The sequence below is a fragment of the Solanum stenotomum genome, chromosome 2, assembly GCF_019186545.1.
Source record: "Solanum stenotomum isolate F172 chromosome 2, ASM1918654v1, whole genome shotgun sequence".
In the NCBI taxonomy this organism is placed as follows: domain Eukaryota; kingdom Viridiplantae; phylum Streptophyta; class Magnoliopsida; order Solanales; family Solanaceae; genus Solanum; species Solanum stenotomum.
Window position 1 is genome coordinate 4,316,886 of NC_064283.1, and position 20,885 is coordinate 4,337,770.

General features: G+C 28.6%; 2 protein-coding genes across 3 annotated transcripts in view; one reads left to right on the forward strand and one right to left on the reverse strand.

Annotated features, from left to right (window-relative positions):
* The window catches only part of LOC125857134 (WD40 repeat-containing protein HOS15-like), a 281,455-nt gene that overhangs the window by 170,352 nt on the left and 90,218 nt on the right, over nucleotides 1-20,885 (forward strand). The window contains exon 1 of one of the 2 annotated variants that reach the window (XM_049536811.1): nucleotides 1,798-1,801. The exons of the other annotated variant lie outside the window; for it this stretch is intronic. The gene's annotated coding sequence lies outside the window, so the exon portion shown is untranslated. Of the gene's footprint in view, nucleotides 1-1,797; nucleotides 1,802-20,885 lie in introns of those variants that run through there. 2 annotated transcript variants of the gene reach the window in all.
* Nucleotides 17,546-18,580, reverse strand: LOC125857159 (F-box protein GID2). The gene has a single exon (XM_049536841.1). The coding sequence runs from the start codon at nucleotides 18,386-18,388 to the stop codon at nucleotides 17,744-17,746; it is 645 nt and encodes a 214-aa protein (XP_049392798.1). The 5' UTR covers nucleotides 18,389-18,580; the 3' UTR covers nucleotides 17,546-17,743.

Consider the following 20,885-nt stretch of genomic DNA (forward strand, 5'->3'; position numbering starts at 1 on the left):
TAATTCTTCATTAGCTGAATCTGACTCATCAGATCGTGTTGTTTCTTCTATTTCTACACTTACTATAGAATATATGCTTTCATTGTCTGACATGTATTCATCTACATTAATTAAAGTTTCTTGAAAATCTTCTATTAATTGAGAATTCCTAGTTCTACTATTATTTCTTTTAGGACATACATTTGCTAAATGTTCTATACTTCCACATGTGAAACATTCTAGCTTATTTTTATAATTTCTATCATTTCTGTATTTTCGAACATGTCGATCTTTATTTAGATAAGGTTTCCTGGCTGAAGATTTTCTTAAATAGTATTTTTTATTATACTGCTGATTATAGTAGGGTTTATATTTCTTGTATCTTTTCTTAGGTTTATTTTGTCCTTTATCATAACTTTGGGTTGTGTACATGACATTCTTACAGAAACTCATTTCATTCTGTTTTAGTTGTTTCTGTATTTGTATATTTGTGCATTTTTCTTTTAAGACTTCCATTATATGTTGTACTTTGTGTCCTGTAGACCATTTACCGTTTGGATTCTGTATTACTCCTTCTCTTTTATACCATCTTTCTTCTATTTCTCTGCCTAAGGCTCCTGGTAGTTTATTAAATAACTTTTTTCCTAATTCTTCATCAAAAGAATTTCCACTAATTGTACAGTAATAATAATAATCTTTAAGAAGGTTCTTTATGTGGAACCAACTTGTAATACTTAGCTGTTCTAGGTGTATCAAAGCATTTCTTTGTAAGACTACTAAGCCACTATTTGGGTCTTCTCCTGTAATTAAACTGTGTATTTCATTTGTAAAATTATACGGGTTTGCTCCCAGGTTTACTAAAGCTTGGAATTCTTGTGGGAAATTAGATTTATATGCTTCCCATAAGGCCTTTGCAGATTCTCCTAAAAAAGTTTCCATATATTTATACATTGTTTCTGCGTCTGCATCTTGGTATGTTTTTATATAGTCTGCTACTACTATTCCTTTCCATAAATCTATTACTGCATTCCACATTTGAGGGTCATGTGCTGCTATGTTTAATATTTTTCCTTTACTTCCTCCTTCTTGTAACCTAATAGGTTCTTTTATAGGCATCTTTCTACCCATTGGTCTTACGTTTTCAGTTACTGTGTCTGGGTTTATCCTATAGATTCGTCTTCTTGGTACATTTCCTATACTTGTGTCTATTGTATGGTGTTGAGTAGTTCGTTGGAACGGACTAGCACTTGAACTAGTAGATTCCATAAGCTCTTTTTGACTTATTATAGAATCTCTTTCTATTTCGTCTTCACTTTCATACAGATTTTCTAGTATTGTTTCAAGGTTTTCTATTTTGTCTTGGTTATTATATTCTTTTCTGTACCCTATATTATCAGTTCTAAATTCGTATGTTTTAAAATGTCTGTCTACTTCAAATATACCCATATTTCCTGTCTTACATCCTTTACATTTAAAAGTTATATCTGTATTATTATTATGTCTTCTTTCGACTTCTTGCAAAGCTTCATCTACTTCATATCCTTCTTGTATTATTTCTATATTCATAAACTCTTTTTCTTCTTCTAATTCTAACTTTGTTTGATTAGAGTAATTATAGTTTGTGAATCTAATAGATGTTTCTCCTTTTGTATTAGTATACATTAGATGAGATTCTGGTATGAGTACTTTCTTTTTATTAAATTGTTCTAGGTTCCATTCTAATCCTGCATATTCTTCTGGATTTATTTTTATTGGTTTTATTAATTTTATTCCTTTGTTACCCATTATCTCTAATACATCTTCTACTTTTAATCGAAACCTTGTATTATTTCTAGATGCAACTTTTCCAATGAAACCTATATACATTAGTAAATTATTTCCGCTACTCATTTCTTCGTAGCCTTTAGTATGGATTCCTATTTTTATGTGCTTTCCGAATTCTCCTAAATTAATCATAAAATCTGGGCTAATATAAAATATTCCTCCATTATTGGTCATGTCTACTTCTGTTAATCCTATGATGGATTTCTTTAAGTCAGACCATCTATCATCGTATATTACTATTAATACTTTAGTTCCTAGATTTTTTCTGGTTAATCCTTTTAATCCTACTACTATTAATCCCATGTGCATTAATGTTAGTCTGTTATGTATAATTCCTCGTAAGGATTCTGGATTTATTAAATTCATAGTAGCTATTTCTTTTCCTATGGCTGAAATTTGTTCTTCTCTATAATGTCCATATAGTTGATTATTTCTTGCGAAATATCCTGTATCATATAATATCTTTGGGTTTAGTAGATTCAACTGATTCTGTTGGAATATTCTTAGGTCTTTATCTATATCTATTACTTCATTTAACTCCTGGATTTGTTTATCTTCTTGCTTATTTTTTGTTAATATTCTTGATATAAAGTTATTTCCTATTCTATTATCGGAAAAACTTACTCGTGGTCTTTCTTCGGTTGTTGTTCTTCTACCTGAAAGAAAGTCCATTTTTGAGTTTTTCTAACTATAGTTGGTCTTTCTTTAAGTGGAGTAATTTCAATATTTTTTAATTGATTTATTAATTCTTCTATTTCAGTATTTTTAGGTTGTTCTTTTATAACTTCTTTTTCTTTAATTATTTTATCTAATTTTTTATTTAATTCTATTAGTAATACTATTATAGTGTTATTTTGTTTAATAATTATTTGATCTGATTTACTTAAAGGTTGGTGGTCAGACAATCCTTGCGGATCTGGTTGGATACTTCCTGCAAATTTTAAGGCTTTTGTATAGGATGGTTCTTGGCATAGATCGTTCATGAAAGGAGTTTATCTTCTAGTTGTTGTATCGTCTTTTTTAACTTAATAACTTCAGTGGTTACTATTTCTACTTGTTTTGTAATCTTTTCAATTAATTCTGTTGTTTTTATTTCTAATTCTTTAGGCTTCTCTTTTATAGTCTTTATTAGTTTTCCTATTTCAATCTTTGTAGGTATTTGTTCTATATTAAACTTATTATTTAAGTATTGGATTTTTCTATCTAGTTCTAATTGTTGTGATTTTAGGAAATCAAAGTTTTGTTCTAATCTTTCTAATATCTTCTGTTGTTTATTTTGAGTTATTTCGTTTGTTTCTAGTAATCTTACTATATTCTTTTCTTTTTCTTGTGTTTTTTCACTAAAGTTTATTATAAGATCTATTATAGTATTGTATTGCTTATCTTCTGAATGTAAGAGGTGTTCTCCTTGACTAAAATTGCACCTTATTACTGAATTTTCTTTTAATATTCTGTATTTCTTTTCAGGGTAAATTCTTAAGTCTAGGTATTCTAATTGCTTTAATGAATCTATTCTTGCTATTTTATCCTAACGGAATATCTATTTTATTAATACTTTTTCTTTGATATTGTATTCTACTATTTGCGGATTGGATATCACTATCAATACTATGTAATTCCCACCTTAGAGCACTTAACAATTCTGGGTTGACTAGTGTTTGTCTGTTTACTGAGTATAAGCCTCCGTGATTACAAAGTCTATTTGCTAAGTCTCTTGTTTCTAATACTTTTAAATATATACTTATTGCTTGTTTTAATTTTAACAATTCTGATTTTATTTGTATTTCTCTATATAAATACCAATATCTTAGTCGTAGTTGTCTAGCAAAAGGATGTGTTTTCATATATTATGTCTGGATTTTAACTGAGTAATATATTTATATTCTAATCTAGAGATTATTTCGATTAGGTAATCTAACCTTATATTATCTTCTTTAGTCCGATTTAGTTCCTTATACTCAAAATATAAGCTATTCAAATCTCTTTTTGTTTCTAAATGTATTATAGTACTACGTAGCAGTCTTCTCATTTAAATTCTTACTTCCCAAAAACTTCTCGCTCTAATACCAAAACAATTACAGAAAATTCAAACAAATACAGAAAATACAGCAAATACAGAAAATTACATAAAAAACATACAGAAAATTACAGAAAAAACAATTACAGAAAATTCAAACAATTACAGAAAATACAGAAAATTCAAACAATTACAGAAAATACAGAAAAAAAAAATAAAAATATATATATATATATATATTATGTGATGTAAGAACTAGAAATGCTTTATTCAAGAAAACTCAAAAGCAAAAATATTTTAATGTTTACATCAAACATAAAATAAATGAAAGAACATAAATAATTTTAATGTACTACTATTTAATTGAGAAAAAGTCATAAATGAAGAACAAATTAAACCGTTTCAAATAAATTTCACAAATAACCAATTTTTAACTCTTATAATTGAAAGATAGTTACTACTATAAAATAGAGTATTAAATTTTAATAATTAAACACCAAGATATATTATCATGAAATTTTATTTGTTGATAATGATTATGATTATTTTTATTAAAGGTGTGAGCCGAAAAATGACCAAGGAATATTATGTCTACTAATGATTCATGCTAGGGCTATGTCAAAATCCTTGATTTCTCCGAGTGTCAAACCGTCCTTTGATTTGCGTCCGCTTTCCTTCAAATTTGGTCTTTTTTTTTTCCTTAACATATAAGTCTTCTAGAAATTCAACGTTGATGACATTTTTCATGATTTGATTCTCAGGAAAATTAAGAAAACGAGTTTCACTGATATAAAATAAAAATAACGAGCACGAAAAGAAATAAATTACAATGAAAATTGTGAATAATTTGAGACCTCTGGCCATTTCTAATGATCATTTAAATGGCAAGAGGTTTCAATTTTTTCGCAATTTTCATCACAATTATTTCTTTTTGAGCTCGTTATTTTTATTTAATATTAGTGAAGCTTGTTTTCTTAATTTTTCTAAGAATCAAATCAGGAAAAAAGTCATGAATGTTAAATTTTTGAAAGACTTATATGTTGAGGCAATAAAAACAACAGGACCAAATTCGAAAGGAAGCAGACACAAATCAATAGATGCTTTAACTCTTGAAGGAATCGAGAATTTTGGACTTAGCCCTGACATGAATTATTAGTAGAAATAGAGTCAATTCTTCAACTTATGTTTTTAATAAAAAAAAATCATAATCAGATTCTACCGATGAAATTTTATGATAATATATCTTAGGTGCTTTATTTGTAAAATTTGAAATTCTGACAATGAAAATAACTAACAATAATGAAGAAAAAATCTAAAGAGGAGGTTTTGAAGTACCCGAATTGGAGATTCAAATTTTTGGATCTTTGACCCATTTATCTGTAAATTCCTACTACACTTAAATCAGTTTTATGATATTAATTTTTAGATCTTAAAGTTGCCATATTTCGATCATTTCACTTTTATTTATATTATTCATTATTACATATAATTTATAATATTAGCTAGCAATGTATATTATTTAAAAAATTATGGTACATAATAATTTGTATTGAATGACTATATTAAGAAAAGAATATAAATTATTATATGGTGAATATGTGAAAATAGATTTTTTTTTGTTTTATGAAAAAAGAAAATAAATGAAATAAAAAAATATAATATTAAAGAAAAGGAAGAATATAAAGAGAATATTCTTTTTTCGTGCAAAATTTGGTATAATGTGCTGGAGTTAGTATAAAAAAGAATATTTTTTAGCGTAAGATTTGGTATAGTCATGTATTGGAGCCGATTTACACTAAAATAGTGTTGATCTTAAGAATCATAATGATTAAACTGATGGCTAATTTTAAAGCATAGACTAGCCCAAAATCAAGAAATTTTTAGTAAAAACAACGAGATTTGACAAAGACTAAGAAAACGTATAAATTTCAAATATAAAAATCTAGACGCATATAAAACTTAAAGAATAGAGAAAAAAACTAAGGTTTACCCTTTTTTTTATGGAAGCGAATCGGAGCTACGAGCAATAAAACTTCTCCACCACCCAAAATGAAAGTAGAATATTTCAGGTTCAAACCTTCGTGGGTTTGATCTATGAAAACACTGTTTTCTTCCCAAAACTTCCCCTCAAATCTGCACTCCAAATCAGTGAATACAGTGAGGTATTTATAGAGTTAATATTTCAAATAGTCAAATAACTAATAGTAATTTTTTCAAAGAAAGTCATTCAATTTTCTATATTTTGTCTCTTAACATTAATTATTTATTTTTTAATTAATTTTCAAGACATCAATTAATAAAGATATTATGGTTAATAGTTATGTCAATCATTATTTTTTTATTAGTGGTGTTAAATCCAAATAATGACAAGTAAAAATGAATGGAAAAATAAATTAATTCATATTCACTATTATTTCATATTAATTAATTATTTTCACCATTGTACTCTATAAAATCTGATCTTCAAAAAGAAATTTTAACAAACAAACAAACAATAAAAGATAGAGAAGAAAAATAGAAAATTGTCTTGATTCTCAACAAATTTTATCAAGGAAAGTTAATAAAACATTCCTTTAAAATATATAGGGAAATTAAGGTAAAAAATTTCAATTTTCAGATTTTGGATTAATTCATATTGAAATATTGGCTCCAATTTCAAGCTCAAAAATTTGAAATAGTCATCCAATGCATATAAATTATAATGTATTTCATTGGAAATATAGTCTTTACCGACTATAAGAGAATATGAAATTTTATTTTTTTTTATTTCACTTTGCAAAATTTCATATGAATTAGTGTTTGATTTAGACTTTCAACAAGTATATTTATTATTTATTAAAAAATTGACCTCAAGAGAACATTAAATAAATGTACAATGGTAAAAACAGAGGGAGTAACATATTATTTTGCTTCTTGATTGAACTTTAATCCTCTTTATTTGCCATTAATATGATAGTTGGTGTTGACCATTCTAATGAGAGGTTTTTTTAAATATAAATATACATTCAAGTTCCTTTCTTGGATGATGAGAAAGAAACAAAGAACACATAAAAATTCTTCTTTTTATGAGATAACATAGAAAAAAAGCTCATTTTGATTTAATTTTTGGCTTCTAACTAGAAGAGCTTATTGAATTCTGATGAGGAATACATGCCTCAAGCTTTGAACAATTCCCTAATATTCGTGATTATGTATTTTCCGTAAAATTTCCTATAGATAATAATAGCTAGCCTTCTAGGAATTAAGAAAGTGCCATGTAATTGAGTCTGAATTTTTTTTGAATGGGATGGTGTTTGAAGCAATTTCTGTGAAGCTGACTATTGGAATTTTTGCGCTTTTTCCAGTCCCAATTTGGTTCTTATTAGTCATATGTAGGTTGTTAATTTCTCGTCCAAAATAATTAAAAAACTTACTTGCATTGAGTATTTACCCCGCCTAAATCAATGTACGTATGATTTATATATCTTAATTACCATGGTTAAGTGATATACATATTTTAACTTTGATTAACAAAATCGGTTATATTAGTTATGAGATGAGACGTAGTTACCTAACGTTCTACTTGCATTTAGAAATTGATGCAAACAGGCCGGACCCACCCTTGGTAACGGGTGTCAAGCGACACTCTTTTACCGAAAAATTATATTGTATATACATATTAAATTTTGTTTTAAGAAATATATATATATATATATACAAGTACGGTTGACATTTCTTGAAACAAGTTGAAGGTTAGAGTCTACTGGTCAAGAGGTTGCAAGAAATTCATGAGGTCATGTGTTCAAGCCCTACAATATCCTTGTTATAATTTTTACTATAATAATTGACCCTTTAATGAAAATCTTAAATTCGCCGACGAATGCAAAAGGTCATTACTTTTCTTTAACCTTTAAACATTTTTTTAAAAAAATAGTTTCACTTTTTCTGGTTTAATTTGCTGGCATACTAATACTAGCTTACGTAAAGCATTAATATGCAGCCACTATGTAATATGGTTTGGTGGTACCCCTAAAAATGCAAAGTGGACTAGTAGCAATGTCCATTAATTTCTTTATTTATTACTTCTCTTATAAATAAATATTCAACTTTGTTTAATAAAAAAACACAGGAGTAGAATATTTTATACTGTTAACTCTTATTGACCTGCCCACTGAATCCTCTGGATAAATTGGTATTAAGTTTCCTCGATGAAATTTAATATTACGTGTTTGACCACTAATTAAGAATTTCTACATATATTGAGCAAGATATATCTATATGCATGTATTTTTGCTACTAGATACATTAAAATAGGGAGAAAGACGAGCGAAATTTGTTATGTATTTCATATACATGCGACTCCACTTGCATACCGTGTATCTAGAATAAATTATACATAATTTTGACTCCATATATCTTCAGATATATGTATCTGAACGTATCTGGACGCACCAAAATCAGGTAAAATTCGTAATATTACAAACTAAAGTGTATCTAAATAATTAGCTCTTAAACTATTAAAATTTAATAATATATGTGTCAAAATTAAGAATGATATTTCTTTGGTATGGTCTCTCTGTTTGGCTGGGCAGCCAGTTGATGCATGCAGAATAATCTTGCTAAATGTAGAATTCAAAGTGAGTCAAAAAAAGTGAAAGTAAAATAATTCAATTTTAATCACGTGATGAATATTGCATGCCGGCTTAAAACTCATAGTAACAGATAATTTTAATTTCACATTTTCATAGTAGTCCATCGAATTCAGCAATAGTCAAATGCAGTACGATATTGTCCAAAATTATATAACGAGACAAACAATGCATCAATATTCTCTCCATTGGGTCACTACTTAGGAAATTTATGCACCCTTCTCCAATATCATTGTTTTGATAACTGGAAATAAAGGCAGATTAATTTTAAACGTGATGCATGCATTGGGTTCACTTTTAAAAATTTTATCGTTAAATTCATTGCACTTTTGAATTTAAAAATCTAACATTTGTTAAAACTTTAACGTAAAAACTCTTCATATATTTGCTTAATTATATTGTATCTGTCAACATCCACTTTTACGATAACATATGAGTTTCAAATTTTCAATAGAATTGATATCGTGTGAATTATTAGTTGCATCTATAGAGGTAAGTACTTTATTCCTGCAAATCCATTATCAATTAACCGAAAGAATTTTACAAACTCTCGTACAACGCATTACAATTTATAATACTCAAAACCGAAAAAAATGAAGAAATAAAAATTGATACAAGTAATGAATTAAGTAATTAAATCAATAATCAGCAAACTAATAATAATAATACTAGCTTATATTAACCAATAATAATTAATTAATGGTTCATGCCAGGGCTAGGTCCAGAATTTTTGACTCCTCCAAGAGTTGAAGCATCTCTATATTTGTGTCCTTCTCCCCTCGAACTCGGTCCTCCTGTCTTGATTGCTTCGAAATATAATCCATCAACATTAACAACGTTGAGAGGACGAGCTTCGCTGTTAAGGAAAAGTGAAGAGCTTAATAAGACATTGACCGCGATCAGCACTGCAAAAATATTGAGTCCTCTTGCCATTTTTGATGAAAATTTGCTCAAATTTGGAGATAATAATTTGATATTATTGTACCTAGTTCTTATAATATTTTTGTAGTTGTGTGTGAAAATATGGTGCATCCTTGCTCTATATTTATAGTAGTACGTTCATGTTATTAATAAAAGGCGTTTGATGAAGAAAATATTAAATTCTTTGATGAAGTAACTTCTGGGAAATTTAACTATTGGACTCTCCCACTCTTTGGTCCAACTTTGGTTCTAATTAGTCAAAAATTGTTAATTAATTACTCTCTTCCGTTCATCTTTACTTGTCCACTGTACTAAATATAGTTGTCCAACAATACTTGTTCGCTTTGAAAAATCAAGAGATAATTTATCCATTTGTATATATTTTACTCTTGGCATAAAATATTATTCAATATTTAATACATTTTTCAAGGAATATAATTTAATATATTCAAAGGTAATATACTCATATTACCCCTATTATTTATTCATTTCTTAATAAATAAATTACAAAGAGGACAACTATTGTTGGACAGAGAAACTAATATTGAATTCTCATTTAGAAAAAATAATTTAAATAAATGTGGACATATACATTTATTTTTTTATCTTTTTGCCTGCGTACGTAATAGCCTACGTCAACCACTAACATGCAATATGGTCTTTCGTTTTAATTTTGGGGGTAATTTTTATTGTAAACTCTTGTTGACCTGCCCATTAGATCCTCCTTAAGAAATTAGATACATAAATTACTATTAAATATTAATGGCTGTTGGCATTTTGTTGTATCTTTTTATTTTTTGTTGGTATGGGAAAATTTGCCATAAAAGACATGATTCGTCGAAAAGTATTAGTCTAAACTTGGGAGGTTTACTGACTATACATATGCTATATCAAAAATGATTTTTAATGATAATAAATTAATGACAATAGTTTAATTGTCGTTAAATATATTTTTTATGGGTAATTAATTCTCTTTGTAAATGTCACTAAAGTTCATAGTAACATTGAATTGAATGACAATTAACTAATACGGGTAGAGACTTTAACACTCTTCATTAATGTATATATTTATTGCTGCTAAATACTATTTTTATTACATTATAATGACATTTTGATTGGCCTAATACAGTTCATCTAGATTTTGTGATTTAAGCTAAATATATCTCTCATAATAACACATGAAAAAATTTATCAAAGTATTTTTATTTTATATGATTTAGCCATAATAAAAGGAAATGAGTTTTATTTAATTTCGTAATTAAAAAAATTATAAGAAAAAAAAGACTTATTCATAAGAGTTTGTAGGTTGAGTTATAACCCATTTGTTAGCCATTTTGACCCATGTCATCTCGGCTAAAGTAATATTTTTTTAATTTATTAATGCGACTCATTTAATTCGTCTAAATTTTAATCCTGTGAATATTATTTATTTTTATTTAATACAAAAAATAAATAACATCTTGTAATTCTTCATAACTAATCTATGTAAACATTCTTAAATCGTAATGTGTATGTACAGATGTAGAATGAGAGAGTTACTTCTTCATAAATGATTCACATTTATTTAAGTGACAGTTTCTTAACTTCATAAGAAAACATATGCATTATTCAAACAAACTAAGTTACTTTGCATTATGACAAATTCATTAAAATAAGAGTAATGGTTCATTACATTAATTTCTTACGATCTTATGATGGATGGAAACATAAACAATTTTCCTATTTATGGGAGCTAAACATACAAAAGGGAAACAAAAAACTTTCTTTCCATTTACTCTCTGTTATCAATTTCTCTCTATTGGCTCAAGTAATTATTTTTCATATTGTAGATTTTTAGGCAATTATTTTTATGCAATATCAAACTTTCAATCACGAGTACACGTATCAAAAAAGAGTTGTGGAAACCTTTTGAAATAACCGATTTTAACGATTTACACCAATTAAGCTAAAATAGTTTTCAAAATAAATGACTTGCCATTTGAAAAAGTCAAAGATTAAGGATTATTCAATTGAGTCAAAAAGTGAAGTGGTTATTGTTCAATTTACACACGTGATCAATCAAAAACAAAGTTTGATTTCCCAACCTCTTAATGAATTCTAGGAATGGTCAAATGCTTGAATTTTATACCCCTTGTTTTCCGACATGTTTTGAGCAGGGGCAAGCTATAAATATTACTCCCTCCATTCACATTTTAATTTTCGAAATATGATAGCAGATAAGTAAAAGCAAAAAATATGATAAATAAAAATGAACAGAGCAAATATTGATCATCTATTCGGCATAATTCAATAATTTTTAATCAAATAGTTATATTTATATTAAAAATAGTTCACATTCTCTTTGAAGGTCCATAATATATAACTCAAAATTCTGCAATTTATAAACCGTACGTTTGATTAAAAGAAAAAAGAAAAAATTATTCCAAGATGGTTTCTCTACTGGCACAACTAGACCCTAAACTATGTCCGACATTCAAGAGACATATCTTACTACACTAACGTCCTATTATATCTCCGAACTCATTTTTAAAAATAATTTAATACACCTTTTGGCTTACGTGACACGCTCTGTGACTCCACCTAGTTGAGGCGTATGGGAGATATTTGAATGCCACGTAAATCAAAAAGGTGTATAAAATTATAAAAAAAAAGGGTTCGGAGGTAATAAGACCTTAGTTTAGTTAAGGTGTATCTCTGAGATTTCGGTCATAGTCTAAAGGGTACTTGTCCCTTGTTCCCTACCCAAAATGTTACTTCCTATGTCCCAATTTATATAACTTACTTTCCTTTTTAATCAGTCCCAAAGAAAATGAAACATTTATATATTAAGTAACAATTTTACTTTAAAACATCTATTTTATCCTTGATGAAATAATTTATAGCAAGACAAATTTCTGTCATTCAAGTTATATCAAAAGTTTTAAAAGTCTTCATGCCGAATCAAACTACCTCACAAAAAATGAGACAGAGTGTGTTAATGATTAAACGTGGCACAAAACTCAAGAAGGCTGCTTGAACCAATCAAAGACAACCGAAAGATGCCCAAGAAATATTGATTGGGCCTTGCTGACTTTTGTAGGCTCAGAGAAACAGAGTATTTGTAGTTGAAGTCTAAGGGCCCGTTTTGCCATGTGATATGATATCATAATATGATATCATAATATGGCATTATGAGATAAAATTAAAGTTTTGTTTAGATATGCGATATGAAATTTTTGTGTGGTATATTTTTTCATAAACATTAGAATCTCATAAGTTGTAAAATGATTAAAATAGCCCTAATTGTTTATTTAATCTCACCAAATAAACAAAAAATTATAAAATCGCATAATAAATTATTACAAATCTATTTGTTCTCCAATTAAGTAATTGTTTCATCCAACTTTAATTCATCAAACTTTAATTCAATAAAAAAAAATGAACATAAATTGTAGTGTACTAATCTTTAATACAATCCTCCCACACAGTACGAACAATTTCCTCACGTTGAACTTGCATTTCTCAATCATGTGACCGAGAAGACGAACCAACATTGTTACTTTGATCCGTTTATTGGTCAATATCATCCGCAATTATATTTCCATGCTTATAGACCATAAATATTTCATCAGTCCTTTGGTATTCTCGCAAATAATGATGTAACACTGCACAAGCTATGACAATTTTCACTTGTGTATCAATATCATAATGGTTCATGCCTTGTTTCAGTATTTTAAATCTATTTTTTCAAGCTCCAAAAGTCTGTTCAATCACATTGCGCAGAGATGAATGCCTATAATTAAATAGTTCTTTGGCATTTTGAGGCTCTCTTTCACTTCTTCTGTAATCTTGCAAATGATAGTGCATTCCTTTGTATGGAGCTAAAAATTATTTGTATGAGTGTGAGTTAAAGTTACTATATGTTGGTGAAAATAATAAATTTTAAGTCGGTGAGTATAATAAATTTTAAAAAATAATGATGTGATTATAAAATTTATTTACATATGAAATAATTAATTAGTAGATATAAATATGAGGTTGTTTTAACAAAATATAAATTTGTGGATCAATTTTTATATTAAAAATATCTCAAATTATGATATGGAATTCTCATATCATGGTTTTTGGTGAATATGGAATCACATCTCATGATATGGGATCACGAGATGGAATCAGCGTAAAATCGCATGTCCAAACGTTGATTCCATCTTATGATTCCATATCGTGATATGATATCGCATGACCAAATGCCTACATTTCAATATTTTAGTTGTTCAAATATGTAAATACAGATTTATTTGGAGATTTTATATGAGCAAGGCAATAACTAGGAAACATTCCTTAATTTTATGAAGTGATCCAAATCAAAAGGCCCAAAAATCAGTTTTCCTTTTTCTTTAGTGCTTTGCACAAATAATACTCCCTCTGTCTCAATTTATCCTTTTTTATCGGTCAAATATATTGACTCACATTTCTATACTAAATAATAATGTAACTTTAAAATGTCAATGTTATCCTTAATGAAATGATATATAACCAGACAAATTTCTATCATTTATTTTAGACCACTAGTTTTAAAAGTCTTTCTTTCTTAAACTCCGTGCCGAGTCAAACTACTTCACATAAAATGAGACGAAGAAAAAATATTACTTGACACTAGTGTTTAACTTTTATCTCTATTTAGGAAATTTGTGGAAAATTTACCATCGACATAACTTTACTATATTAATCTCAACTTTTAGGTATCTTTCTAAAATGTCCATCAATTTTGTCGAATTGACTGTTGGACCAAGTATCATTTTGTATGAAAATGACATTTGATCCAATGTAGGTTTGAGCTCTCCATATGATTTTTTTTTCTTCTCCATATGAAATTTTTTTCTTCTCCAAATGAGATTCTATGCGGTATAAGTCCAAAATAATTACGTTTCAGTATAAATATCGAATATATAGGAAAGGAAAAAAAATAAAGATACTTATTTTGTACAAATTGTTCACAAGTTTGTCGGGATAGCAAAACTTGTATGGGTTGGTTCAATTATTCACAATTATTCACAATAAAACTTGTTAATATGCACCAACTTTATAAAAGGGATAAACTTTAATCACCGACTCACAAATAGGATAACAAGGTGAAATATTCTTGATTGGAAAGTGCTAAATGGCACGAAAATTAAAAAAAAATTATAATATTTTTTTAATTTTAAATAAACTAATCTTTTTATCATTTTTAAAAAAAGATATTAAAGTTAAAAGGATAAAATTGTTTTAACAAAAAAAATAATATAAATAAAATATCATTGTGGCCAAAAATATTTTTCTTTCTTGATTCTAGCAAAATGCCAAATGATACCTAAATTCCAATTTCACCCTAATCCATATATATAATTTAATAAAATTCCCATTAATACATCCCAAGAGCCAACACACATCACTTTTTTCGTCATTTTCCTATCTTTTTCCAAAAGCCATTAATACTGCCAGAAAGCGTGGCCAACTCTTTGTTCTTATCTGTTTGTTTCAGCTCATATTTCACACTAATCCTGTTTTCCCCAAAACAAAGATTAACGCTAATTAACATAGTAATTAGAATAAGAATCACAACTTGAATTAATCAGTCCTCAATTTACATTAATTGGAAAAAATTAAAAGCNGCTTGAACCAATCAAAGACAACCGAAAGATGCCCAAGAAATATTGATTGGGCCTTGCTGACTTTTGTAGGCCCAGAGAAACAGAGTATTTGTAGTTGAAGTCTAAGGGCCCGTTTGACCATGTGATATGGTATCATGATATGATATCAGATTATGAAATTAAAGTTTTGTTTAGATATGCAATATGAAATTTTTGTGTGGTGTATTTTCTCATAAACATAAGAATTTCATAAGTTGTAAAACTATTAAAATAGCCCCAATTGTTTATCCAATCTCATCAAATAAATAAAAAATTATAAAATCGCATAATAAATTATTACAAAACTATTTGTTCTCCAATTAAGTAATTGTTTCATCTAACTTTAATTCAATAAAAAAAATGAACATAAATTGTAGTGTACTAGTCTTTAATATAATCCTCCCACATAGTACAAACAATTTCCTCACGTTGAAATTGCATTTCTCGATCATGTGACCGAGAAGACGAACCAACATTGTTACTTTGATCCATTTGTTGGTCAATATCATCCGCAACTATATTTTCATGCTCATAGACCATAAATATTTCGTCAGTCCTTTGGTATTCTCGCAAATAATTATGTAACACTGCACAAGTTATAACAATTTTCACTTGTGTATCAATATCATAATGGTTCATGTCTTGTTTCAGTATTCTAAATCTATTTTTTCAAGCTCCAAAAGTCCGTTCAATTACATTGCGCAGAGACGAATGCCTATAATTAAACAGTTCTTTGGCATTTTGAGGCTCTCTTTCACTTCTTCTGTAATCTTGCAAATGATAGCGTATTCCTTTGTATGGAGCTAAAAATCCTTTGTATGTGTGTGAATTAAAGTTACTATATGTTGGTGAGAATAATAAATTTTATGTCGGTGAGAATAATAAATTTAAAAAAGTAATGATGTGATTATAAATTTTATTTACATATGAAATAAATGGTTAGTAGATATAAATGTAGGGTTGTTTTAGCAAAATATAAACTTGTGGATCAATTTTTGTATTAAAAATATCTCAAATTATGATATAGAATTCTCATATCATGGTTTTTGGAGAATATAAAATCACATCTCATGATATAGAATCATGAGATGGAATCATCGTAAAATCGCATGTCCAACCGATGATTCCATTTCACGATTCCATATCGTGATATGGTATTGCATGACCAAACGTCTACTAAGAAAATCTTGTATGTGCTATTTCTCTACATTTCAATATTTTAGTTGTTCAAATATGTAAATACAGATTTATTTGGAGATTTTATATGAGCTATGGCCTTGTTCTAATCTACAGTAATTCCACTAGGAAACATTCCTTAATTTTATGAAGTGATCCAAATCAAAAGGCCCAAAAATCAGTTTTCCTTTTTCTTTGGTGCTTTGCACAAATAATATTCCCTTTGTCCCAATTTATCCTTTTTTATCGGTCCAAAAAGATTGACCCACATTTCTATATTAAATAATAATATAACTTCAAAATGTCAATTTTATTCTTAATGAAATGATATATAGCCACACAAGTTTTAAAAGTCTTTCTTTCTTAAATTTCGTGTCGAGTCAAACTACCTCACATAAAAATGAGACGAAAAAAATATTATTTGATACTAGTGTTTAGCTTTTATCTCTATTTAGGAAATTTGTGGAAAATTTACCATCTACATAACCTTACTATATTAATCTCAACTTTTAGGTATCTTTATAAAATGTCCATCAATTTTGTCGAATTGACAAATCTTATGTCAGACCAAGTATCATTTTGTAGGAAAGTGACATTTGATCCAATGTAGGTTTGAGCTCTCCATATGATTTTTTTTTTCTTTCTCCAAATGAGATTCTATGCGGTACAAGTCCAAAATACTTACGTTTTAATATAAATATCGAATATATAGGAAAGGAAAAAAAAATAAAGATACTTATTTTGTACAAATTGTTCACAACTTTGTCGGGATAGCAAAACTTGTATGGGTTGGTTCAATTATTCACAAATTATGTCAATAAAACTTGTTAATATGCACCAACTTTATAAAAGGGATAAACTTTGATCACCGACTCACAAATAGGATAACAAGGTCAAATATTCTTGATTGGAAAGTGCAAATGGCACGAAAATTAAAAAAAATTATAATATTTTTTTAATTTTAAATAAACTAATCTTTTTGTTATTTTTTTAAAAAGTATTAAAGTTAAAAAGATAAAACTATTTTAAAAAATAAAATAACATAGATAAAATATCATTCTAACCAAAAAGATTTTTCTTTCTTGATTCTAGCAAAGTGCCAAATGATACCTAAATTCCAATTTCACCCTAATCCATATATATATAATTTAATAAAATTCCCATTAATACATCCCAAGAGCCAACACACATCGCTTTTTTCGTCATTTTCCTATCTTTTTCCAAAAGCCATTAATACTGCCAGAAAGCGTGGCCAACTCTTTGTTCTTATCTGTTTGTTTCAGCTCATATTTCACACTAATCCTGTCTTCCCCAAAACAAAGATTAACGCTAATTAACATAGTAATTAGAATAAGAATCACAACTTGAATTAATCAGTCCTCAATTTACATTAATTGGAAAAAATTAAAAGCCTTACATATGTTACATAACAGATATATAGATCAAAAGCATAAATGATTCAATACAGTAAAAAAACCCAAAACTTAAGCTGAAAAACTAGGATAATATAATGTTAAAATTACGAAATTGAATATATAATATATCAATTAAGTTGATTTATTAGCTTTGAAATTCATCTTCTCGTAATACCGAATTGATAGCAGCGATAGCGAGAGATTGACTTCGTCTTTTCCCCATCGGGTGTTTGCAGCGGCGTATTTCAACGGCCGAGTAGGCGCCGGAGGAAGGCAAGGCCAGGCGGAAGCCGGAGGAGTCGAAGAAGACGCCGATGAAGACGGCGATGGCTTGGAGAGTGGCCAGAGGTAGAGTGAGTAGAGACGCCGGAAGCCGCCGAGAGCGAGGACGACGGCTCGGAGCTGTTGCTGTTGGTTACGGTTGTGTTTTGTGCAGATCAGCTCCCATAGCCGCTCATCTAACGCCGACTGGTTCCACTGTTTGCTAACGCACGCCGCCGTAGCTAACGTGCGCCCGTCGACGTGTTTCAGTATTTCGTACAGTAGATTCTCATTCAACAACACCGCCTCCGTATCCACCTCCGGCGACTCTATAACCTGCTTCATCTTTTTCAAGTCGCCGGAGACGGTGGTTGCACAGTTAGCTTCAAATTGCCTCTTCATCGGTAACTTCCTCTCTTCCTCCAACTCTAACACCTCCTTCTTCATCTTCTTCACATCATCGGCGCCGGTGAAATTGGCCCAATCAGTTTCTCCGGCGTCGAATTGCCGCTTCATCGGTAGATCTGAATTGTGAAAATATAAGGATAGAGGAAGTCTTTTTATTCGGTAGATTAGGGGGGTAGGTGTGGGGTGTGTTAAATGTTAATGGTGGGATTAAAGGGAAGCACATGGGATGGGAGGTTGTAGAAATGATTATCGAAGGGGACAAAAGAAAAGTAATGAATTGGGTTTTTGGGTGGGCCGTGAGAAAATGACAAGTTTGTCCATGTGATTAGTGGTGTGTTCCTTGTCTTTTTATAAAAACAAAGCCCGCTGTCTCACTCATTAAATAGCACAGTTTTTAGGTCCATTCCTTCGCCTTTTCCCACTTCCTTAATAGAGTGGTTATACCAGTCATCCATCTTATAGTCTCCACTGAAATTATTCTCTTGCGCATAGACATTTAAATATGTATCTCATTTAAGTGGACCTTCATTCTCGTTATATCAAAGTGATTGCTTTGTTATTAGATTTTTATTAAATATTTCTTATATATACTAATTACTATATAATATTTTTCTCAATATAAATATATGATTTGTTGAATTTCTCAAAAAATTACCCTCGATATACTAGGTTCGCCCCAATTTATTTCCTCTTATTCATAATATAAATACTCTTTTAGCCATTGGCATATATCCCTCTTAATAAAAATACTAATTTCTAGAAGAATAGATGTTTTGATCTCAAGAGATTAACTACTATTTACTAATAGTGGACAAGAAAATTATATCATTAGTTTATTTTTAAAAATATTTATTTTTTTAATTTAACTATTATATTTTCACATTTAAAGATTAATAATTTTCATCTTCTCTTTTTCTTTTTCAAATATTTTTTATACTATCAACTTTGAGTATTATTTAACTAAATTGGAGTATATATGATGGTATATGGATCAAGTTTGTTTCAATTAATTTTTATATTGTTGATTGAATGAACTAAGAAGAAAAAACAAAGTCTGAAGCAATGAAAGACTTAATAAGTTATGAATAACTTTTTTTAAAATAAAATCTCCAAGGTTTAGGGTAAAAGACCAAAATAAACCCCTTTTGATATTTATTAAGAAATATTTCAATCAAGTGAAATATATTAAGAACCAAAATGAACATTTTTTGTTATACATTAAAAACTATTTCAATAAAGTGAAATATATTAAGGACCAAAATATAGCATTACTCATACATTAAAGACCATTTTGATCATTTTCTCTTGCCCCAAACTTCACTCTCCATCCATCACGTCCCATCTTCATAATATTTTTCTAAATCACGTATAAATATATTTAGGATAATATTTTTTATTTGTCAACACTAAAAAGTAAGTAAAAAAATCCACTTATTTTTGAAGGAAAACATTTTAGTGCCTTGTACTTTCATATACCAAACACACCTATTATTTAAACTTCAAAGAACATAATAATACTAGTGATTGAAAAGATGATAGAATCAAGCCAATAAGATGAAGAGAAGATAATAATGTTGCTTAATCAAGAAAAAGAATATCTTAGGAAATCACCTTAGAAAATGACACCTTAATTAACACTCAATATGTTTTGTCTATTCCCCAATCATTTTATATTAACTTTATTTATCTGCAAATTGTGACACACCAGAAAGTATTGGGCCCTCCCAATATGGGCTTTAGAGGGACCTAGTTATAAACTGGATTGATCCATTAATTCACAGTCAAATCAGTGACTGGGCTAAGAAAAGTACCCAAAAATATTTGAAAAAACTTGAGACATACTTTACTACCATATATACTATTATTGCTTATACTAACATATTATGTATCTTACCACTAATTAAGAATTTTTTATGTATCTTATATTTTTAATACTAGATACACAAAAATAGGAAGAGAGATGATCGAGATTCATTTGTATCCCAGATATATGTGAATCACACTAGATACATGTATCTGTATGTATTTGGAGTGATTTGCATGTATATGGGATAACAGATACACGGGAGAGTGGTAAGCGAGATGAAAGAGAGGTGAGTGAGATTTGCTATGTACCCCAGATACATGCGAATCCACATGAATGCAATGTATCTTGAACAAATTACACCTAAATTTGACTTGTTTTGAGATACATGTATCTGGACGTATCTAGAAGCACCAAAATTTGGTAAGATATGTATATTGCAAACTAGAGTGTAGCTAAGTAATTAACTTCTAAACTAGTGAAATTTATGTAAGTTTCCCAAAATATTCATCTGTTTCAATTTGTTTTACTTGTTTTGATTTGACATGAAGTTTAAGAAAAATATAGAAAAACTTTTGAATCTTACCGTTTTAAACTAAAAATATGTTAAATATTCCAACTGAATTTTTACTGCCTGTTAATTGTGTGAAAAACATTGTTTGTCTTTTTTCTTTTTCTTTTTTGCTTGCAAACTATCTAGTTCTAGAAATACGATTTCACTCAAAGCATCAATTCTTTAAAATAATAAATTAAATTTCTTCTTGGAAACCACTTATCAGTCTAAAGAATTTATACAAGATT